At 37.9% G+C, this 25,278-nt stretch overlaps 1 protein-coding gene across 1 annotated transcript in view; it reads right to left on the bottom strand.

Annotated features, from left to right (window-relative positions):
• vkg (viking) overlaps positions 1-12,437 on the bottom strand; it is a 98,952-nt gene extending 86,515 nt beyond the window's left edge. The window contains exon 1 of the mRNA XM_065217818.1: positions 11,835-12,437. Within this exon, the coding sequence (XP_065073890.1) occupies positions 11,835-11,987 (153 nt within the window). The 5' untranslated portion in view covers positions 11,988-12,437. The remainder of the gene's footprint in view (positions 1-11,834) is intronic.
• Between the last annotated feature and the right edge of the window lie 12,841 nt (positions 12,438-25,278).

The raw sequence follows: 25,278 nt of genomic DNA, 5'->3' as shown, positions 1-25,278 counted from the left end.
TTTAGTTTTTAGTTTCAAGATTTCAATTGTTATAGGGAAAATGACGGCTTCGGCATGACATACTATTTTCGACAACCCAAATTGAATCGCTAATTTCACTGGATTTTCTCACGTAAGCACTTCCTTGAATGCAATAAAAAAAAAAAACCTTTCAATTTCAATTTGATTATATTTTTACCATTGAGAAAAAGCAATCTAGCAGGGTTTTCTTGAAATGAAACACACGCACTACAAAATGCTGCTGATTTCATGTTGCCGATGAAAACACAGCTGTTTACCACGCAGCTCAAATAGAAAGGTTGCCGAATAAAAACGTGTTGCCCACAATAGTCGGTCTCACTAGAGAAGTTTGGAGCTTTGTAAAAGCGTTTCAAAACAGCTTTTAACAATTATTTCGACTGAATTTGTTAGAGCACCTGACAGCAAAAGATTGTAAACAAACCAATACTGCATATGTGTGCGTTCCTGAGAGAAAAAGGCTATAGAAAAATGGTCACTGGTTAGGTTGCCGAGAATACGTAAATTCCCCTACTGACATGCAGGTTTAAAAAACCTGTTTAAAATACTGAAGTGCCAAGACAGGAACAATGTAAAAACATTTAGATATATGTCATAACAATTAAGGCTGGTAAGTTACTGTAGTAACTGGAGCACCTAGGTTAAAATGAAATGTAATTTACTTTGAATTTGGAACAAATAAAGAGTTTAAAAAAAACCCATAATCAGCTTCTGTTCTTATTGTTCAGTTTGAATTGTTACTTGGGATTTAAGTGTAAGTCCATATGCGATAGCATCGCAATGCCATATGTTTCGAGAACGAGTGAAGATATACTAAAACGGACAAAATGTTCGTCCTCTAGGTTCACAAATCACGTATTTACTTATAGATTTATTTATTTAAAACATATCGTTCAACATTTAGGACTTGGACCCCTTGCGCCACCTCTAAATGTCAACGAAAAAAGTAATTTTTTTGATATGTTACTTAATTAGTCCCAATCATGATTTCAAACATGATAAAACATGTCCCGGGACGAATTTTATAAATATGTCCCACCCTAACTTCTCCTCCCTTTTCTTTAAACTCTCCACAGGATTCGCTCTAAAGCCCCGTGAATATTTCTACACGGAACCGAAAAATTGCCCAAACTTAAGTTCTTTTCACGCATCTCCCATGTTCCGTCCAATAAGTTTATTTTCAGTAAACCGCTTATAGTAGTTTACATTTGACTAAGGCTGAAAGATTCATATGTATGTGTTTCATAGCTCACGCACAAATTTGCAGTTTTTTTTTTTGAGTTGCTAAAAACGGATCGCTACTGTATTAGGAAAAGTAATATGCAGCAAAGACAATAAATACTTTTTTAATAGAATTTTATAATCATAATTCACTGTATTGTTCGTCTTGGTCAGAGTTAACGATCAGTTAAAACACATTTCAAATGTATGAAACGTGCAACCCACTAGCCGTTGAAGTCGTTTATTCTAGAAAACCCTTCCTACGCATGCGCCGAATTCAGCAGTCTAGATACTGCTCACATCTTCTAAGCATTATAGATTTTATCATTCGCAATGTGTGCTCAAACTTGGCAAACTTCCAATTCTGGGAGATTTCAACGGAATTGCAGAAGAGGAAATATACGGAATTTCGCGCATCATCTGCTTTCCGCAAGGCTAAAATACATTACAAATAAAATGCATGCTGATTTCACTGAGTTCGCCAGAGAAAACAAACAATTTGCTTCAGCATGGCAATTTTGCCACTTACAATATTGGATGTTTAAAATTTAAATGTGCAAGCATCCCATCTGTAGGCAAAACGATGATGTCAGTACTTTACTCGAAAAAGAACCTCACATCCCACCAGAACGCATATTCACTCTCGCACTGTACACACTCTGGGCGGTATGTTTTACATTTCATGAACTTTATTATCGCAAATTGCAGGGCGGTACGGCTGCGGTGGTGGTGAAAAAGTGCATGCAATGTGCGCATATTGCAATTTTAGTGCGCATGAATGAATCAAAAGACGATCCGCCATTTCTCCCGCTTGGGATGAGCGATATTTTGCGGAATCAACTTGGTTGTTGTTTATAATTTCTGCTTTCTTGATTAATTTTGCTGCTCCTTAGTTCACGAATATGTGTGTGTGTGTGTGCGTGGCTTGATTAAATCGCGCAAGAATGTTCCGTCTCACGGGCTTGGAACAATTTTAATTACTTAAACACGCTTTGGTTCTTTCCGGTCGTCGTGATTCGCGCTCGGCGATTGCGACAATGCGGGAAATAAGAAAAAGCGGTCGGTGATAAGAGACAAAGTACGAGAAATCCGTGTCAGGCTCTTGTTAAGAACTTGTTAAGAGTAATGAATTAGAAAATTTTCCTACTTCCAAGTGAGTTAATTCGATGCCGCGCGCAAAATTCGTCTAAATGGGACGCAGCGATAGAATAGTCTACCACGCTAATTGTCACTTTACTCCGGTGGTGATGGACGATAAGGCTCGCACTACTGTCCCACGTGGGGTCTGTCGATGTCAGTCAGTGGTCAGCAGATGTACATATGTGCCACAACAGTAGGGTAATCCGATTCAATTTAATCCAATGAAAGCGAGAAGCGATGACGGCATGTTCCGCGATGGATAAAGGCTGCGGCTCGGGAAGTGGTCGTGTGCGAGCTGTTAAAATGTTGACGGAATTACACTGTTGTACCCCAATTCAATTTAGAATAATTGCTTTCAATTGAGCTCCCAGTGCAGTGCAGTGATCAGCGCGCCGTATGTGTGTGAGGCAGCAGCACTTGGTGCTCGAGCGAATGCAAATTGCTTCCTGGAAATACAATCTTGCTGGCTTAAAGGATCAAAGATGTAGGTGCTTGTAACAGTTGTTAATTCAGTGCTTTCCATGCCAACCAATGTATGAATTTATTTATTGAGAATAGACTCGGCCTCTCACACTGAAAGTCAGGAGATCAAATCTCATCTCCGGACAAGTCACAATTGACCTAATATGTGTTAAACTGACGATAATTCTTAGCTGCTGTTCATCGATGTGTGTTGTTGTTTATTTATTGTTCAACAAGTCTATGTTCCGAAAGAGCAATGTTTTTTTTTTTCATATATTCAAAATGCGAGACATATTCCCGGCAAAAAGATCTTGGTCAATGAAATGAGTGCCTTTGTTCGAAATTTGGCTAAGAACTGGAAATATCGAAGAGTAACGTCCAACGTGCCAAGAAAAGAAACGGTCTGAAGACATTCAAGAAGTACCGTAAAGTACCATTATTGCAAGTACCTGAGTCCCCCTTTAGGATATTTTACATAGAACTTAATATGTTGACATAAATTATTGACTAGTGTATGGAAAAAAAATATAATTTTAGAAAGTATTAAAATACACCCAAAAAAATATTGGGCAATTCCTCAGCCAGCATCTCATGCTGTGAAGTTATACGTCCCTGTTATTTGCCGCTAATAAGCTGCTCCGAAGCCAAGTAGAACCAACATGGGCAAACAACAACAAAAGAGTATTTTTATTTTAACATTAAACTGCACAAAACAAAATAATATCATAAACCGTAAAGCACAGAAATCGGACACTATTTAAAGATGATTTAATGCATATTAGGCAAGAGGTAAGTCACTCACCACATTCTGCCAAAATTAGATTTAGCACAGCTTGGGCATTGGATTGTTGTAAATAAAATGGGAGCACTGCTGGACTACTGTCATTGAAGTTGTTCACAACATTACGTGCTGTTTGACTGTATATTCAGGAACATTCTCTTATTGAATATAACAGATGAACTCAGACCAGCAGCTCACTTATAGATCTAAATACGAAATGTAGGTTCTAGAGTGAGCTCAAGAGGAAAAGGCAGTTAATCATAACCCATTAGTAAACTTAATTCAAATAATACTGCAACTCACACAAACCAAACTACAGAAGTCTATTCATCATCCTCTATAGTCGGTCTCCAATAATGTTCCCCACCGGTTCCGGTCACTGATAGACCGTTGCTTTTCACATCAAGAAAGGCTAGGTTTTTGGTCTACATTTGAGGGCATTATAATACCCTAAAACACAGGACTTTTATTATCCTATGAACACAAAACACCAAAATTTCGCACACCCGTCACTTCCCGCGTCATCTTCTATCCGATTTATCCTTGCTATATCAAACCAAAACATTCAAAGTGTCAGAAAACCCGGGTTGCCGGGATGGGTATTTTACAAACAACCGCTGCTTGCTCTACGGCCGGAACAATCGACACATCTGAGGCACACCTGTGGCACACCTGTGGCACACCTTTGGCACACCTGTGGCACACCTGTGGCACACCTGTGGCCCACCTGTGGCACACCTGTGGCATAAATGCGGCACACTGGCAAAAAATATGACCCAAGATTGGTGTGTGGAGTGACCTACCCCTTGATATTAAGCCCAAAACAGCACGTATATTTTATCTTGGCCTTATAGTATCGTTCAAAAACATCGCACATATTTATTATTTTTCAAAGTAGATGTAATATTTAATAATAAATTAAATGTGCGGACTAACGAACCGTCCGATATTCGGTGCATTACGATAAATTTCGGTGCTCTGTGTCTGACGCATTCGAGCATCATGTATGATATAGAATTCACGCATAATAGACGTGCAATTCAGTTCAATAAAATGTGCAATTCCCCGAGCAACATATTTTTTGGCCTCGGAATACTTCATTTTACTTGATATAATTGTTGAAGTTTCACTCGTTACATCAAAGATGAAATCCGTCATGTGTAAAATCAGTTTTTTTTTCTAATTTTGTGTATTTCTATGACAAATAGTTACATGAAGTCTTATGCTATTTTACAAAGAAGTTGGCGCTTGAGATACTTTTTGTGATCACGTATACTTTTTTTCTTTATTTAACGTCGGTCTCTTTTATTACGAAATCTAGTGCCAATGACTGACGGACATCGACTGCCATCCATTGACGGCAATCCAATGTGCAGGAAGGCAGCTTCAACCCCTGCGTAGGATATCGCACCCATTCAACACACATGGGCCGGGACCAACTGCTTTACTTCCCATCCGAAGGAAGACGTGACCAGATTTTTTATGGTTCATAAAAATCCCTCTAACCACGGCTGGGATTGAACCCAGACCCATTGGGGTGAGAAAGCAGTCACGCTTACCACTACACCACCGGCGCCGGCATTACGTATACAACATACGTCATTTAGGCAAATAGCAGCTCTCATTTCCCAGTAGAAATGACTAAAACTTCTAGTTTTGATTGTTGTCCTGTTTTCTCAGGGCCTGTTCATAAACTACGTAGACAGTTTTTTGGGATTCTTGACCACCCCCTCCCCCTGCGTAGATAATTGACCATACAAAAATTTTAAAATTTGTATGGGCCGTGCATAATTGTCAACCTCCCCCCCCTAAACTGTCTACGTATGGACAGATCCTGACTAGACTGCGCCAAGTTTGTATGGTGGATTATTACAAAATTGTATTACAAAAAACATTAAATCTCGCTGCCATGAATGCCAATAATGTGGTAAAGTGTCATAAATAAATTATAATAATAATTGAATACCTATCAGCTTTTCAAAAATAACATCCCTATAGTTGGAGATGTTTAACGTCAATCTCAGACTTAAAGTGAATGTTTTATGCGATAGATGAGGAGATGAAAGAATAGAATTGATACGGCAGTACTTATAAAAATTGTATATAGAAAGTAGAAAGTGCGCAAAGGACCATTTTTCAGAAAAGTACGAATCGGAACGAGCATTCCCTTTACCAAACTCACCCGTTGGTTAGGGGTGTTTTCCCTCGCCACCACTGGCAAAAGGAATGATCGCCGATTCGCTCATTTACCAACGATGTGCGGAATCGGTTCTATCGATTGTTACACACTCAAGTTGCCATCTGACGTAAGCATAGCACAGATAGCACACACGAAATTCAATTGAATTCAATTTAAATTGAATCAAAATTGGCTGTTTTGCTTTGAGTGTGTAGTGACTGTCGTTTGCTCGCTTTCTACTTTCTATAGGGTAAGTGAACCATTTTTTGGACCAAGAGGTTCCCTAATTCTCTCTATCTGAATTTTAAACTGTTCTGATTTTTTACCAAATCTATTTCCATGCAGGGTTTAAACATATACCGTTCTGATTCATATTTCAGACACTTAAGATAAGTGCTTCAAGCAACGAATTTAACATTAATGGTAAAACATAATTTAGTTTCCTTTCTTCCATACATTTTTCATCTTCTTCTCTTTTTTCGCATTTGAAGCTTATTGCTTACCGCATATTAGCTTATTGCGTGTTTTCAACTTAGTGTTCCAGATGCACTTCCACAGTTTCTAATTGAGAGCTTTCCATGCCTGTACCCTTTCTGCTTTAGGTAGCAAGTACAATCATAATCTATGCCAAGGGAAGTCGAGAAATTTACCACCCCGAAAATTTTCTAGACCGGGCCGGGAATCGAACCCAGCCACCTCCAGCATGATCTTGCTTTGTAGCTGCGCCTGTACCGACTGAGCTAAGGGAGGCCCCCCCCCCCTCGCTTAAGTATACTTCAATTGAGCTATCTACGATGCTGTTTCAATGAAACAAATCAAAACTTTTTGAGAATAAGTGTTATTGAACAAGGGCTGCCAATACGGCACTTAGTGAATACACGGGTAAGATCCATAAAAATGCTTGTAAAACCAAGCGGCGACTAACGGTACAAGCGTGATATAATTTTAATATTTATATCATTATATTACACTACATTACAGGAGCTTCAAGATATAATTTTGCACTGTCCAAAATATGAAGGTGTCCGAAGTTTGTATCAGAACGGTGTATTGTCATATGCCTACGTGAATAAAACCATACGAATTTAATTAAAATTTGAGCTAGACCCTAAGGCTTAAAACTGGAGAGCTAGTGCCATAACTGGCTCACTTACCCTATACATAGTGCCGTCCTATAACGGAATTATCAATTCTATACTATCATATCCTCATCGTATAAAATGTCCACTTTAAGTCTGATATTGACGCTAATACCCCGTTCACATTATAGCCTATATCACGTAATATAGGCTGTCTTGCAATGAGCACTCATACATAGGATTTCCAGTGAAAACTAGATGTATGAGTGCTCATTGCAAAACAGCGTATATCACGTGATATACGCTGTAATGTGAACGGGGTATAAGCATCTAGAACTATGTAAATCATTAACATCACGCATGAAGTAATACAAACACGATTACTTCAAGTACATAACATCCCTATGATTCGAAAACTTTCGAAAGTACATAGGGGAAATGGATGTAATGTCAGCCTAAATGCCCCCAATTTGGACCCATACATAAATTCAGCAATCGACTAAATTTTCAAAAGCAACCAAAAATACCTATAAGTACCGTCCCGATGACGCGTTCATCTAGATAAAATTGATAAATAATGATTTTTTAGTGATGGGCTCAATCTTATATGCATAGGCCTACATTAGAGCCATTTCCCCTTATTATGTTTTTTGATATCTGATGCACATCACAAACCGATTCGACTCCAAAACAAGCGTGGCATCAAATTAGGCTACGACCAAAGTAGGCGTTGAATATCTGTAACTAGATTTTTGGGCTACATAATGGTGAGTTGACAACTCGGAAGGAGCGGGATACCTCACTCTGGTCCTTACAAGTTCCTACCTCAGGCCTCCCCGAATCATATGATAACAAAGGACTACCAGCTGAAACATGGACACAGCTGGATGACGTAGCCTGGGTAATGTTTCCAGTCAGGAAATAGCAAAGTGAAGAGATGCGACGCCATCACTGGCGCGGTAGCCATAATACGGTGATAGAGGAAATGCTTCACCAAACCCGAGCGTCTGCTCACCATGGAGGTTCGGCTCAAACGGCGTCTGTTCTTCATGTTAGGAGCGGTTGATCACCTAGTGCCAACGTTGAACTTTAAACAGAGCTGTGCTTGGGGCAGGTCCAACAAGCCGCCCTGAAAAAAAAATACAAAGGTGCAAATACCCAAGACGAAATACGGATCGGAACAATCAGCACAGACCTACGCGACGAAACAAGGACTACGATTGAAAACTCGGAACATGGAACTGCAAATCGCTCGGCTTTCCGGGTTGCGATAGGCCTGTGGTCCCTTCGCAGACAACGAGGCTGGTGACGTGTGGCCATGGATCGAGTAGAGTGTTGTCGACTTCTTTGGACAGCATAGGACATCAAGGCCTTAGCCTGATTGGTGAGGTAAGATAAGGTATTTAAATAAATTATGACAATTCAAATGTCGAAGGATGATTTTTTACTCGAAATAGATTTTGGGCCCTTCCTTGTACCAATTCCGAATTCAGACAATTTGACTAAGACTGACTAGGGGCCTCATAGCCTAGTCAGTACAGGCACGGTAGTACCAAGCCGGAGGTGGCGGGTTCGATTCCCGGTCCGGTCGAGAAAATCTTTCGGGTTGGAAATTTTCTCGACTTTCCTGGGCATAGAATATCATTGTGCTCGCCACATAATATATAAATTCATGCATTGGTATTGGCATCGAAAGCTCTCAACTAATAACTGTGGAAGTGCATTTAGAATTTAGTTGAGAGCACCAGGGCCCCACAAAGTCACTTTCAATCGAAAATCTTCAAGTGACGATGAAGCTCTCAACCATCACTTTCAATTGAAAGTCATTCTGTCTTCTCTTCGAGCAGATCCTCGTCAACATCAACAGAACCACTTTCGATCGGTTTTCATGCTGTTTGTTTTGGCTTGACTCGTGTTCATTTCTTCTTTCATTGTCAAATGAACTTACTTTTGCATTGAAGCGAAGCTGTTTGATCCAAATTCGCGCAGTTTTTAAGACTTTTGTTGATTGTTCACTCGGTTCATTTAAGCGTGTGCGCATAGATCTGTGCACGTGGTTGTAAAATTTATCATTCTTGGGTGGTTTGTTTACCCATCAATATGGGTACTTTTTGAATCGGGGTGACGTCTAGAGATCGAAAATTAATATGCGACGTTATTTTTAAATCCAAGATGGCGGCTTCCAGTTTAAGAAAAAGTGGGAAATGCTGTCAAATACTTATCAATAAAGGTATTTTTGCAATCGGGATAATGTCTAGAGGATGAAAATCGATATCCGACGCCATTTTGAAATCGAAGATGGCGCCTTCCGATTTACGAAAAAGTGGAAATACAGTCAAATACTCATCAATATTGGAATTTTTGTAATCGGTATGAAGTTTACAGATTGAAAATTGATATGCGATGCCAATTCGAAATCCAAGATGGCGGCTTTCGATTCCAGAACAAGTGGGAAATATTGTGAAATACCCATTAATATAGGTATTTTTGTAATCGGTATGAAGTCTACAGATCGAAAATTGATATCCGATGCCATTTTGAAATCCAATATGACGGCTTCCTATTTCAGAAGAAAAAGGGAAATGCTGATGCCGTCCTATCAATATGGGTATTTTTGGAATCGGGGTGACGTCTAGAGATTGGAAATCAATATCCGACGCCATTTTGTAATCCATCAAATCCGGAGTGATTTGAGATTTGGGCGTAATTGCATTTGTAAACAAAGACGTCAATTGCCGATTTCACTTGAAATAAAGCTCAATTTAATAAACAAACTATACCAAATGATAGAGGAATCATTCCTGTACATCATAGCGTTAGTAGTTTTTGAGATTGAGCTTATATTCGCGAGAAATCGGTGATTGACGTGTTTGTTTACAAATGCAATTACCCAATTATGCCCAAATCTCAAATTACTCTGGAAAACCCAAACGTTTTTTTTTTTAAGAATCCGGGTAACTTCTAGAAGCCGGGAATCGATATCCGACGCCATTTTGTAATCCAAACGGCGGCTTCTGATTTGCGGAAAAGTGTCAAATACTCTAAAATATGGGTATTTTCAGGATGGGGATGAGACACAGATCCCGAAAATTGATGTCACGCCGTCTTTTTTGGAATCGGGCTGATATCTAAAAGCCAGAAATCGATGTGCGACGCCATCTTGAAATTCAATTTAAGAAGAAGTGTCAAATATCCAACAAATGGCATCAAATATCGATTTTCAGCATCTACGCGTGGTCCCCGTTCCGAAAATACCCAGATATTAGAGTATTTGACACTTTTGTGAAACCCGATTGCCGCCATATTGAATGGCATCGAATATCGATTTTTGGTATGTACACGTTGTCCTCATTCCGAAAATATCCATATTGTAGGGTATTTGACACTTTTTGAACCATGATGGCCGCCATATTGGATTCCTAAGTGGTATCTGATATCGATGTTTGGCATCTACGCGTTGTCCCTGTTCTGAAACTAACCATATTGTAGGGTATTTGACACCTTTTGTGAAACCCTATGGACGCCATATTGGAGTCCAACATGACATCGGATATCAATTTTCGGCAGCCACGCGTTGTCTCCGTTCCGAAAATACCCATATCTTAGGGTATTTGACACGTTTTAGGAAACTTGATGGCCACCATTTTGGATTCCAAAATAACGCCGAATATCGATTTTCCGCACCTTCATGTCGTGCTCGTTCCGAAAATACCCATATTGTGGGGTATTTGAGACTTTCCCTGACCCCGATGACCACCATCTTGGAGTCCAGAATGGCCTCGTTAATTTAATTTTCGTTCAATTTATATTATTACTACACCTTATCTGGATGCCTTCCCTATCGGCAACCTATATTGTGCGGATACTATCCGGATACTATATTTTGATGCCTGCGTCGTCAGGTCGCCCCCTGATCTCCATCGCTCTTTAGATCTGTATTGAGGTACCCAACAAGTGTACTAAATTCGAACGAATTTGGTCACGATCGTGATTTTCGAGAGAACTTTAAAGTTTGTGTGGGAAATGTATGGGAGACAGAACGAAACTATTCATTTGCTTATCAAAAAATCAATAGCAGGATTGGGAAAACTAATTGAATTAGGACCGCTTCAGCCATCTCCGAAAAAAGCGAACGTTCGGTCGGGAACAACTAAAATAGGATTCTATGTGAGTCAAAAATAAGCGAAATGAAACCAATTTCACTAGGTGCAGCCATCTCCAAGAAAAAAAAAAAGAGTGAGTATTACAGAACGATTGCAAGTTTTTAACTTATTTGCTCATATCTCCAGAACCAAATATCTGATCGAGATAATATTGAATTGAATACTATGGAGACAGATAGACACCAAACGGAGCTGATTGTACTCATATCGATCTAACCACCTCTGAGAAAATTGAGCGAGTATTTCAGTTTAGTTTCAAAATTTCAGATATTTGTTGTGATCTCCGGAACCAAACATCCGATCAGGATAAAAACGGGGGGAGGTGTCTCACATTAATCAAACATATGCTACTCAATTTTAGTATGCCCTTTTAAATTGTCTCTGAAATTTTAACAGGTAAATTTAGGCATCACGATATATTGGGTTGACCACTTTAAAACCTAAGAAACTTCTTCACGGTTAACAGATGTAGATGTTTTAATAAAGTAAATAGTCTTCTTCTAGAAAACTGGCTCATAAAATGAAGGTAAAGTGATAAAAGTTTAACTGAACGCTGGAACAGTTGAAAATTTGGTATAATGTTACCGATTTCGGTAATCCACATTCCTCTCTGAACCAAACTCAATTAATATTAAAACAGACAAAGATCAAGCAGTACATATGTTTCATAGCAAATAATCATACTTTAGAGACGATTCTATTCTTCAGGTACTGCGACGATTTCCACGATCGCAACCTCCTCGCTCATTTCCTGCACTATAAACGGATAATTTTTCAATGTAGGTACTTACCACCGCTTCCGAAGGATCGATAAACTGCAGCACACCTAGCACTATCACCAGCACCCAGGATGTGAACGGCACCGATTGTCTACGACCGGGCCGTATCGTTCGCAAAATCCGTTTCCCCAGGCCCATTCCTTCTGGGCCCGCGGGCTTTAACATCGTTGAGGTAAAATTTCACCCCGAAATAAAAAAAAATTAAACTGGTTTCGCTTGCTCTATCAACTTTCGCCCGACGCTTATCCAATCATTTTCCTCTTAATTAAATTTCCGTTCTGCACTACTCGGTCGTGGGTCCTAACTACTCACGGGGTCCTTGCTCGAAGAAATCACTTAATTCGGCTTTAAATTAATTGAATTGAGAAGGCCGGGAAAACTACCACGACGCTGAACGTTCGAATGAAAGGGATAACTTTGCTTTCGGAACCAAGATTTAATTGCTCTCAAACGTCCTGACCGTGCACGGATATTCCTGGTCCGGTCCGGTTGCGATCGATTACAGTGCGAGTGCGTGTGATACGACAACGACGACGACGGCGGCGTTGCAGAAGCGAGCGACTGTCCGTCCGTCGGGAAACCGATGTACCATCGAATGTTCTGAACGTTCGAAGCAATACTAAATTGCCGCGAAGATGCGAGCTGATTTCATGCTACATTCGGCCCTCGCCCGACGGTGGCCCACCGAGCATTGTCGCGATCGTGCGTTCAGTGTAGGGATGTCAGTAGGGACTTTCTCGAGCTATCGTGCGAATGCTTTCTAAGATGCCTTTCATTTTATAGTATTTTATAGTAACGCTTAACTGGTAATGATGAAAATTTAAGTACTTCAATAGTATAATGCAACTCAGGGTTTTAGTCTTCAAAGCCGAAATATATCTACTTTGATGGTTTACCCGAGTCTTGACCTCAGACATCATTGAATACTTGCTCTCATGTTTGATATTTTAACAGTTAAAACGACCAAAACAACAGCAGCCTAAGTAATAATTGTCAGCAACATCACAACATCAAATTTAGATTTCCATTTGATCTCAGACTTTGCTCGGGGGTGCAACCACCTCACACAAGATTGAGAAGATAACCCGAAGCATTTGTAAGCAGTTTTCGGGTTAATTTCTATGGATCCTTAAACGTGATAGTTCAGCTTTATCTGACTATGTAATCTACAATAATCTTTTTTTTTTACTTTTTGTTTGATCCAAATTCAAAATAAATTACATTCCATGTTAACCTAGGTGCTTCTGCTTCTACAGTAACTTACAAGCCTTAATTGTTATGATATATATCTAAGTGTTTTTACATTGTTCCTGCCTTGGCTGTTCAGTATTTTAAACAGGTTTTCACAACCTGCATCTCAGTATAACAATAGACATCTTAAAACTAAAAACTAAAACTCAATCTTATCTAAGTATAAAGGGAATTAATCGTTGCAATTGAGGATTGCTACGATTTTTGCCTAAAATTATTATTTAGTTTTGCTAGAAATTTGTTGTAAAGTCTCAACATTTGAAATTATTTGTGCCTTGGTAGTACTGTACTAGGAAAGCAACTTCAAAATCATCTTCTGAACTTTGTTCTGAATCCTTTGAAGTGCTTTTTTCCTGGTAGTGCAACAACTAGACCATACTGGCACAGCATAAAACATGCCCGGTCTAAAAACTTGTTTAAATATTAGAAGTTTATTCGTCAGGTAAAGTTTGGATTTTCTGTTTATAAGAGGATACAAACATTTTATAAATTTGTTACGTTTGGCTTGAATGCCCTCAATGTGATCTTTAAAAGTTAATTTTTGATCAAGTATTAATCCAAGATATTTCGCTTGGTTTGACCAGGAAATTGGAACTCCGTTCATAGTGACTATGTGACTACTACTAGGTTTAAAAAACGAAGCTCTAGGCTTATGTGGAAATATTATAAGTTTAGTTTTGGAAGCGTTGGGAGAAATCTTCCATTTTTGTAAATAAGAAGAGAAAATATCTAAACTTTTCTGCAGTCTGCTGCAAATAACACGAAGACTTCTTCCTTCCGAACAAAGATTTGTGGCAACCCTGAGGCAAATCAGGGAGGTCCGAAGTGAAAATGTTATACAATATAGGCCCAAAAATGCTACCCTGAGGAACTCCTGCTCTAACAGGTAGTCGATTAGATTTGGAATTTTGATAATTTACCTGCCGTGTTCTGTCAGTTAAATAATTTTGAACTAATTTCATAATGTAAAGTGGAAAATTAAACTTTTTCAATCAAGCAATCAAACCTTCATGCCAAACACTGTCGAATGCTTTTTATATGTCAAGAAGAGCAACTCCAGTTGAGTGGCTCTCAGATTTGTTTGAACGAATTAAGATTATCTTTTCAAAAAGTTTACTTATTGAAGAAAGCAATCTTATTGGACGGTAGCTAGAAGCTTCAGCTGGATTTTTATCCGGCTTCAAAATCGGAACAACTTTTGCATTTTTTCCATTTATCAGGAAAATATGCCAAATGGAAACATCTGTTAAATAATCTTACCAAGAAAGACAAGGTACTCTCGGGGAGTTTTTTGATGAGGATATAGAAAATTCCATCATCACCTGGAGCTTTCATATTTTTAAACTTTTTAGTTATAGACCTTACTTCGTCCAAATCAGTCCCCCAGGAATCATCAAAAATATTTTCCCGAGAGAAAATATTCAGATAATCCCGAGCAACCTGATTCTCAATAGGACTAGTAAGACCCAAACTGAAATTATGGGAACTCTCGAATTGCTTAGCAAGTTTCTGAGCTTTTTCCAGATTTGTGATCAAAATTTTACCACCTTCTTTAAGCGCTGGAATAGGCTTTTGAGGTTTTTTCAAAATTTTTGTGAGTTTCCAAAAGGGTTTGGAACTCGGGTCTAGTTTAGAAACATAATTTTCAAAAGTTTTGTTCCTCAGGGCAGAGAAACGCTCTTTAATTTGGTTTTGCAAATCCCACCAGATAACTTTCATGGCAGGATCGCGTGTTCTTTGATATTGTCTCCTACGGACATTTTTAAGACGGATCAAGAGCTGAAGATCGTCATCTATTATAATTGAATCGAAGTAAACCTCGCATTTTGGAACTGAGGCAGCTCTTGCTTCAACTATAGAAGTAGTCAGAGATTCAAGAGCATAATTAACTTCATCTTTGGTTTGCAAAGGAATGTTTGGATCGAAGTTATATTCCATAAATGTTCGATACTGCTCCCAATCAGCTCTATGGTAATTGAAAGTAGAGCTGTTGGGATTACAAATTATTTCTTGGGATATTTCAAAAGTTACTGGAAGGTCATCAGAACCGAAGTCAGCATGGGTAACCAGTTGGCTACAAAGTTGACATGAATCAGTTAAGACCAAATCAATAGTGGAGGGATTTCTTGCAGAAGAAAAGCATGTTGGGCTGTTTGGATATTGAATAGTGTAATAACCTGCAGAACAATCATCAAACAGAATATTACCATTGGAATTGCTTTGAGGATTATTCCATGAGCGGTGTTTTGCATTAAAATCACCAATAATGAAAAATTTAGACCTATGAGGGGTAAGTTTCTGGAGGTCACCCTTGAGAAAATTCTTTTGCTGGCCTACGCATTGGAATGGCAAATAGGCAGTAAGTTGTAACGTAAGTTGTCCAAATTTTGTTTCAACAGAAACTCCCAAAGTTTCAAAAACTTTGGTTTCAAATGAAGAAAGAATTTTATGTTTGATTCGTCTATGAACAATGATGGCAACGCCACCACAGGGTCCATCAAGACGATCATTTCTATACATTAAATAATTTGAGTCCTTCTTAACCTTATGGTCAGGTTTAAGGAACGTTTCAGTTATAACGGCAATATGCTCGTCTTTATTATCTTTAAGAGATCGAGCATTCCAATTTAAAATATTTAAAGCTTTAAAATCCATTACTGAATTTTAAAGCCATGACAATATTGCTGATTGCATCTGAAACTGGACTGTCCCAAAAATGCAAAAAGTGTGATAAAAGTGCACGTTTCCATCAAATCGTTTTGATGTCTTCGGAGCACTTATTGCTTATTGCTTGCATCATAAGAAATAAGTGCACCGAAGGCACCAAGACGATTAGACGTAAACTTGCAGTTTTATCACACTTTTTAATAAGTGAAAACGCGCTTATTAGTCCAATTTGGTGTGAAACGCGCAATATTATTAGCAAATTTTACTCCATTTTTAATAGCATCAAAAATGGAGTTAGATTTAAACATATCAGAAATCATGTCAATTAATGAATTCTGTAAAAATACCATTTTAGGGGCAGTAATGCTTCCTAAGTCAAAATTGTCAAAATTTCCGTTATAACGTTGGTTAGTATTTTGATTTCTACCCGTTGCAATAGCAGCATATCTAGCTCCATTAACTCCATTGTTAGCAGCGAAGGGAGTAGGTACAGATGAAACATTTGAAGCAGGGGTGATATTTGTACCTACGGGTACGAATGTAGAATTTGTTCCTCGCTGACCGTTGTTAACAGCAGAGGAATTTGTACCTGGTCGGAAACGTGACGGTTAGAACGAGATTGTAGGATGGCTTTGCGAGTTTTACATTCCCAACAATTGAATTTGTGGTTTTAACCACAATTTGAACATTTAAATTTCTTAGGATCTTCCTTCACAGGACAGTCGTCCTTTGCGTGAGAGGAATCACCACAATTCATGCATTTAGCTGGCATGTAGCAATTTTTAGTTCCGTGACCCCATCCCTGGCACTTTCGGCACTTGGTGAGGTTTTGGAAATTTCCTCCAGTCTTCCTGAAGTGTTCCCACTTCACTCGGACATGGAGCATAAGGCTAGCTTATCCTAAGGCATTAAGGTTGCTTAGTTCACTAGACTTCAAGTGAAATAAATAAAAATCATTAGACATCCCGTTGCGCGAATCGCCAGGACGGGATTTCATTTTTATTTTGATTACTTGAAGTGGCACAACTCCAAGTAATTTTGACAGTTCATCTTTGATCTGATCCAGAAATTCACCACTGGGCAGTCCTTTCATGACAACCTTGAACACACGTTCAGTTTTGGTGTCGTAAGTAAAAAATTTGTGCTTCTTCTCAGTAAGATACTTGAGAAGACATTTAAATCCGTCCAAGGTTTCAGCCAATACACGGCATTCACCCCGACGTCCAATTTGTAATGAAAACTTAACTTTCACGAAGTTCAAAAGTTCCATGCCAAGAGCATGGAAATCGGAAGTGGTTATCACAATAGGGGGAATCTTTTTCTTCTTGGCATTAAGCCGGGAAAGTTTACTAGAATTTTTTTGGATGATGGATCATTCTCATCATCCGTGAGCAAATCAAATTGATTACTCAAATTAATTTCATCAGAAGGGGGATCAAGAGTTTGCCCGTTTCTTTTGCGCTTAGGCGCCATGGTGGGAGTAAACGATCGATGCTAAAATAAAAAAAAAACATTGTTATAATTAAAAGATTGCATTGGTTCTTTTTAGTAGTAAGCAGTTAGCTTTCATAACGAATGTCAATTAACTGTCATTTCAAAAAATTTCCGGCCATTAATTTTAAAAGTTTAAACTTTCAAAACGAATTGTACTACTGTCAAATGAAAAGCCAGACAGTGTTGAAAGAAAAATATTTTTTTCCCTTTCAAATCAAACTTTTAAAATGACATGTGGTATTTTCAATCGTAAAATTAAATATTTTCAGTTAAAAAACCATTATTTTCACTATAATCACGTCGCTTTACATTTTAAATTCTAATATGTGTTTTTATTTGGTTAATACATAGATCCAGAAATATTTTTATCACTTGACATAATAACAATAAATCATTATGACTACCCGATTTTCAAAGACGTCGTGGCGGTTGGTTGCTCCCTTCGGGACATCAGTCACTGATTTGGCAAATGGGGAACTATTTGATTTGATGCGTTATTTTTTGTTGAAAAACTGGGGCAAATATGTGATTACTGCGGAATTCCTTTCACCGAGTTGAAGACTCGGTTGAACAACACATGCTGATGTCGTTGCTGCACTACGTTGATCACGTACATGATAAATCCTCCATCACACACAAGGGGAACAGAACAGGCAGGGTGACGTAAGGAAATCTGTGGTGGAATCGTTCGAATCGGCGGAACAGCCGTAAATCGAAAATATTCAGCCGATGGTGCCGTATCGGTCATGGGTTGATTTTCCATATTGGGAGATCGAACCAGAGCGTTAGTCATTTGTAAGAATGAGTTCCGTTCCACTGAAAATTACAAACAAGTTTGAACAACTCCTGAGGTAATGTCCTGGATAATGTAATGCATAATTACCTGGATATTAGATGAATTCAATCCGGAAGCTGAAAGCGATAATCTGCATCTCGGTTAGCTTTCCGGTTCCGGTTCTGCAAAATTAAAATTAATGAAAACTATATATGCGATCATTCCCAAAAACTCTCACCTTAATGATTTTCTGCCTGGTAAATCCGGTGGAAGCTGGGGTGGAAGCAAAGTGAGTGAAGTGTAAACTACATTTGCATTCAATTGGTAGCTGCTTCGCCTTGTTTTGTGTCGCTCGTCAAATTTAGCGCCAAACCGAAGTCCAGTGCTGCCAAAAACATCGCAATGAAGAGGTATTTTTGACAGTTCAACAACTTTTATTTCAATAAATCACTTTTAAAATTACGAGTCGAAACGGTCTACGTAGTTTATGAACAGCCCCTTATGGCAAAAATGGGTAAACTCCACGCGAATACTTTTTTAATTCTTTTAGTTCTAAATGTGTGTGGGTTTTTTTTTCTATTATATTTCTGTAAACTGAGCAGAAGAATGTATGTACCATATTTTCGTTGAACTTTTTCTAATTGTTTACTGGCTGGTTTTGAGCCAAACGAACTGTCAAAGCCATTGCCAATCGAGCAGCGCCTATCTTGATTGCATTGGCAGTGTTGCTAAAAACCATTCAGGCATAGGTTGCCAAGGCAGTTTTTTTTTATGATGATGGTCCCACCTCTTACCCCTACAAAGGTTTGAGCTGGACGATTTATCTTTAAGATAATTGAATATGACATTTTAACCAGGTTGGCAAACAAAATCGAACTGGTTTCAGTTACAGATATAAATTCCCTCTAAAGTTTACAGTTGCTTCACAACGATATAAATGTGGAAAAGCTCAGGCGTCCACCTCTTAGTTCGCCTTTTTGTCCACCTAAAATATTCATAAGTATTACAAGCAATCAAGAGTTAATGAACAATCAACAAAGCATCCTATTACACTAGCAACCCCGCAATCTGATGCTATCATAATTTTCAGCAATGTCAGGAATGCTCACGAACCCCCAACATTTGCCAGAAAACTTACTACTAATTCAAGGTATCTTCCAAATAAGCTTCAAAATTGCATTTTTTTTTAATTTTAAATTCAGTCCTCTATATCCGTAATACGCACGCGAGGCTCAATCCCTTGTAGACTACTTTTTTTAATTAATCTACTACTATTAAATCAAATATTAAAAAGCCATCATCACCATCGTGGCGAAAAAAAATATTTTTTGCAGTGCTACAATAATTATTAAAAAGTCATTATGACAGCTATCGATACAAAATAATCCGTTATAGATAACTTCGTAAAGATACATAATTTGTCAATTCATAAAAAAAATAACTGTATAACTATTCAAATGACAGATTAAACGTGTGGAATTCAGTGTCTTTTAAATTCTGTATGTGTTGCTGAACGTTTGATATGTCTACACACTTAGAAAAATTCATATAAATTTAGGTGCTCTGAGACTGACATATACGAGCGTCAATTCTGACATAAAATTGAGCAATAATAGACGCGAAAATCAGCTCAATCGAGTGTACTTTTCGTCGAGTAACAAACTTTTCAGTCTCGGAACACTTAATTTTACATGACATGTTTGTTTACGTCTCATCCTTTATGTCAAAGATGGATTCCGTCACTTGTAAAATTAGGTATTTCTATTAGGCATCGAATTGAAAACATGCATTCCTTTTAAATATAATGAATTTTGTGAAGCACAAGTCAAGAAATGTGGTGTTCTTATTTCAACCGCGTTTCTAGTATTATATCTATGAAAGTCACTTCCTCTTTCAATTCGATCACACAAATATCGAGGCAGCAAACCGTTAACTACTTTAAAAATGAACACCATAGTCAAATATACAATTCTTTGCTTCACCGACAACTATTGTAAGGCGTCTAGTATCAAAGTTGAGGAAGAGAATCTATTACATCTCAAAATCAAACGCATTATTTTATTCTGCAAGCGGCAAAAGTCTAGATGAGGAGAGATGATTGATAGTTAAATCGTTTTTCAGTCGACATAGAATTCCATACTTCTTGGCAATTTTCTTGATGACATTGTCAATGTGAGAGTTGAACTTAAGTTTGTCATCAATAATCACGCCAAGATATTTAATCTCGTGAACGCGATCAATAGCCTCATCATCAATTACAACATAGACGTTCTCATTTACTCGATTCCGCGAAATTACCATAAATTTAGTTTTACTTGTATTCAATTTCAACTGCTTATACTTCAACTTACTACTACTTAAAGACCGCAAATCTTCATTCAAGTGTAAAACGGCATCATCTAAATCCTTAGCTGCAATGAATAACACAGTATCATCTGCAAAAAGATTAATGTCACAAAATTGTAAAACACGTCGCAAGTCATTAATATACATAATAAATAACAGGGGCCCTAATACACTTCCCTGGGGCACTCCAAGGTTATTCCCCACGGGACTGGAAACAGAATCATTAAAAACAGTCCGTTGAGTTCTGTCAGACAAATAGCTTTCAAACCATTTATATGCAGTACTCGTAATTCCAAAGCGCTTGATTGATCTCAACAATAAGGGCCTAGAAATTGTTTCAAAAGCGCGTTTAAGATAAAAAAAAACAGCACCAATCGTATCTTTACACTCCAAGTTAAGTTGTAAAAGTTTCTCTAAAGTTCTAAAATTTTCTCTAATGTGTGCAACATGTTGATGGGACGAAACTCTTCGGCTTTAATCGTTCCAGCAACTTTTTGAATAGGAACCACTAAGGATTCCTTCCAAATTTGTGGCACATGTCCAATTTGCAATGATTCATTAATAAGGTCCAGCAAGATGTGGCCAATGACATGAAAGCAATCTTGAATAACTCTAGCATTAACATTATCGACTCCAGCCGATTTTCCTAATGAAAAACAAATAACTCTAAGTTCATCTAATGTAATTGGGTGAAAAACTTCAAATCTGCAATTACTATTAACTGGCTGTTTAATTTCGTCAGGTTCATCGACCAATTCAATTGATTGATTAATCAATAAAACACTGTCTACAAAATAATCATTAAACTTAGCTGCAATTACTTGTTCTGACTGCTTTAATGTGCCATTAAAAGTTATGGACCGCGGTTTGCAATTACTAGGTTTTAATAAAGATTTCAAATTGTCCATAACTCTTTGCTGTTGTTTTGATGCTGATCAATCTTCCTTTGAACATATTCACAACGAGTTTTCTTTATCGATTGTGAATACTTATTTCGCGCGATTGTGTACCTAGTCCAATGATTGTCATTATTTGATCTACAAAACTTTTTATACCATTTGTCCCTTTTCCGTTTAAGACGCAAAAGATTCAAAATGTACCAGCTGTACGAGTTTTTCAAAGAAACAAACTTTTGCTCAACTAGTTGATTGGTACACGTTTCCAAAGCGTTATTAAGAACAGCTGTAGATTCATCTAAGTTAGCGGCCGCGAATGGAAAATCCACGCTCCTCTCAACAAGATTAAAACAGCCTGTTTCGAATATTTCCTCCAGCACTTCAATTTTACAAAATTATCGTTATCGTTAACTGAACAAATGCAATCAACATTGAAATAAACGTGGTCGATTAAAGTTCTACTGTGCCTGGAAATACGCGTATATTCATTTACTGTTTGCTTTAAATTAAAAAACTCAGCTAAACGCTTCAAATGATTCGAATTATGGTTATCACGCCAAATAATATTAAAATCACCAGCCAATATATTTAATTTACTAGCATCAAGGAATGTCTCAAGCCAGTTCTCTAAAACTTCAACAAAACGCTGGTCACTAGAACTGGGAGAATGATACAAAACACCATAATTACCCGTCTTCATGCCACATACAACTGTAATGCCCAAGAACCAGTTGCCATCAATAACTTCGTTGGTACGAAGGTTGAATTGAACTGATTCTTTGACATAAATAGCAACACCGCCAGTGTGTCTAGAATGTGATAAACAAGCAGCAACGATATATCCCGGAATACTATACTGATCAAAAGCTTCGGTTTCTACAATATGAGTTTCAGATAATAAAACTAAAAGAGGACGTTTTTCCTCAACAATCTGACGTAATACTACGTAGTTTGTTGACAACCCCGCAATATTCAAATACAAAAAATCACATTCCTGGAACTTGGCTGCTATTTATTGAAACGCAAGCAGCTTTTCTTCTGATCAAAAAGTCTTTTATAGAGCAAACATTCCGAGCTAAATGCGGCATGGTTGACGTCCAAGTTCATTTTACGTTCTTTATTTATTTTCAAACAATTAATACATTTCAATACAGTTGACGTACACTCTGACATTTTGTGTTGTTGGCTGCACCTAGAGCATCTATCACAATTTTTGCAATCCATGCTCTTGTGCCCAAATTCTCCACATTTGAAGCATCTCAACACATTAATCGCGGGAACTTTCGAGCACCGATCAAACCCTACATTTACTTTTTTCGCACATTACAAAAATTATAACGTATCGACATCGACTTCAATTACAACACTAAACTTATTATAATTGAAGCGTGGATTTTCAAACATGTTCACTACTTTTACATCATTTATAGCAATGTCTTCATTTTGACTTTTTAAGTAGGCAATGAAGACATCGGAGGAATACTGATCGCTCATGCCCACTATTTTCAATCTTGGCACCGAAGTGGGAACAACTGCACTATATTTGTCTCCCAGATTGCTTTCAATACCATTTTTCAGATCATTTAGATTAGCTCCTGTTGCACACTCAACAATAATGGAGCCATCTTTACCATTCCTGAAATTACTGATTTTGTGTGTTTTTGGATCTAATTGTGTTTTCAAAAACTTACACCCTCCCCATGGACATGGAGGTTGACGGTACTGAAGCAAAGGGTTATGTTTAATTTCTTTACATTTGCAACGATGATGATTTCCTATAGTGACACATATCACCTTCTTAATGCTTCAGTATACCTCAAACGATTAATTCTTGGTTGTTAATAGAACTTCCTTGATGAAATCGGCTGCTTCATGCAGACTGAGCAATTCTGATTATAGTATCAGATTTGTTCTGTATACAGAGGAACTGGGAGGGCTTATTAGAAACTTCTCACCAATAAAGTAATGATCTTCTAGTAAATTTTGCATATCATTTTATTAAAATTTTATTTTATTTTAGCATATTATTTTTGTTACAGCCAATTGGCATTAGTATACGATACAAAAGATTTAATGTTACTTGCTCGTTTTTGCGTAAAATAATCAATATTTATTTTACTTGTAATTACCTATGAAAGTTTTTTTTCAAGTTTTTTTTTGTGATCTGAAAATTTACCCAGTTTGGTTAGAAGTTTCAAAGCTAACGCATGTCCACAGGCCTAATAGAAAGGTAGGCAGGCTTCCACTCACTTGCTATAGATGAGTGATTTTCGGAGTTTTGAATTCGTTAGATGTTGTAATGGAGATTTGTGCTGTTGGATGCTGGAGAAGATTGGAGGGCGGGTGTTTGACGCATAGAGCCTGTCAATTTCGCTTTCAGAGTGTCGCAGTCAGCGGTTTTATGATTCGTGAGCGCTTACGATTCGTAGAAACGTTGATTTGACTGCAAGTGGATTTTACGGGTTTTGTGTGTCGGACGCTTGCTTTTTGGCCTCTTCTTGTGTCTAACATGTGCAGAGTATTATTATAACGTCTAATGGTTTTGAGATTCCTGGTGGCGTGAAATATATTTGTGAGAATATCTTTTTGAGATTTTAGCAGTCACGTTTTGTTTGTAGTTTATATTTTATTTATTTCATTTAATTATCGTAAATATTAGTTATTCAATAATAGATAGTTCATGCATATATTCGTACTTTGACGCGAAGCGCTGTGGATTATAAGATGCTCGATGACCCTCGAGGGATCGATTTTGCTTACTGAGCAGAAAATCATGGATTGAACCCCAAGCTCTTCCACAGCACAATAAATCGTCCACCATTTGTATATTTGATATTGAACATTAACCTCGGAAACTATTTGCATATCAAGCGAAAACGTAGTCCAGTATTGTCGCGAAGCGTTATGGTTCTGAGATGCTCGATGACCCTGGAGGGATCGTTTTTGCTTACTGAGCAGAAAATCAATCCCAAGTTCTCCGTCATGACTCTTAAAATTCATTATCACTAAACAAAATTAATATGTTCTTTCGATAGCCGGCTATCGAGAGATTAAATAAACAACAAATAAACAATACATACTTTTGGTTGCATCGCCAACTTGAGGTGAATCCTAACCGAATACCCTACCCAACCCTCCAACTCCGTAGCACTTATGAGGGTGTCGCTAAGTCGGTGGCCTCTCGTTAAGTAAGTACTACATCAACATTTCCTTCCCTATCCCTAGTTATGGTAAAGATGGGCGTGGCCGGGAATAGCGACAGTCATGCTTCTGTTACTCTTGTTTAGATTGGAACCAATGTTTACTCCTCAGCATTATTCCTGAAAGTAGTCTAACTGAGAATTTCAGAAGAGACGTGAGTGTCGCTAGTATCCAATCTACGAAGTATATCATAACAACGCTAACGCTAACGCTAACGCTAACGCTAACGCTAACGCTAATTGTGTTTTCAAAAACTTACGAGTATCTTCGCAAGCTTGTTTGGACTCTTTTGCTTTAATCACAATGACCGGACGAGTCTTACGATTACTCCGTTTGTTACTGTTTTGGATTCGCTCCTCTCTTATACTAGACCCTCTCTAGTTTTCATACTTTGGTGTCTCAGATAGCATAGAGTATCATTGTGCTTGTCACACAATACAAAATTTCTACATTGATGTTGGCATAAATAGCAATCAATTAATAACTGCGGAAGTGCATCTAGAACTTTAAAGTTGAGAGCCGAGAATCGAAAAATAAGCCTAAATAGCCTGGAAGAAGAAAGGTGGTTTTCTTAAGGGGCTACGCCTACCTGGAAACTTTCAAAAAATCGATTTTTTTTTATTGTCCTAATCGAAAGTATATAAAGTCAAGAATATTTCCTCAAAAGATCAAGTTGATCCGATGAAAATTGTGAAAGTTATGCGACGTACAAAAATATTCACTTATAGTGGAAATGTATACATTCGATTCGTCCGATTCGTTTTGATTTCTGTTCAGTACTATTTTGTTCAGTCCACGATCGCTCGGATTTCGTCTATCATTTAAT

This window comes from Ochlerotatus camptorhynchus, unplaced genomic scaffold (genome assembly GCF_037179485.1).
Source record: "Ochlerotatus camptorhynchus isolate MF236.1 unplaced genomic scaffold, CSIRO-AGI_Acam_v1.1 ptg000080l, whole genome shotgun sequence".
Classification (NCBI taxonomy): domain Eukaryota; kingdom Metazoa; phylum Arthropoda; class Insecta; order Diptera; family Culicidae; genus Ochlerotatus; species Ochlerotatus camptorhynchus.
The sequence above is the reverse complement of the archived record's forward strand: the minus strand, read 5'-3'. Positions and strand labels throughout refer to the sequence as shown.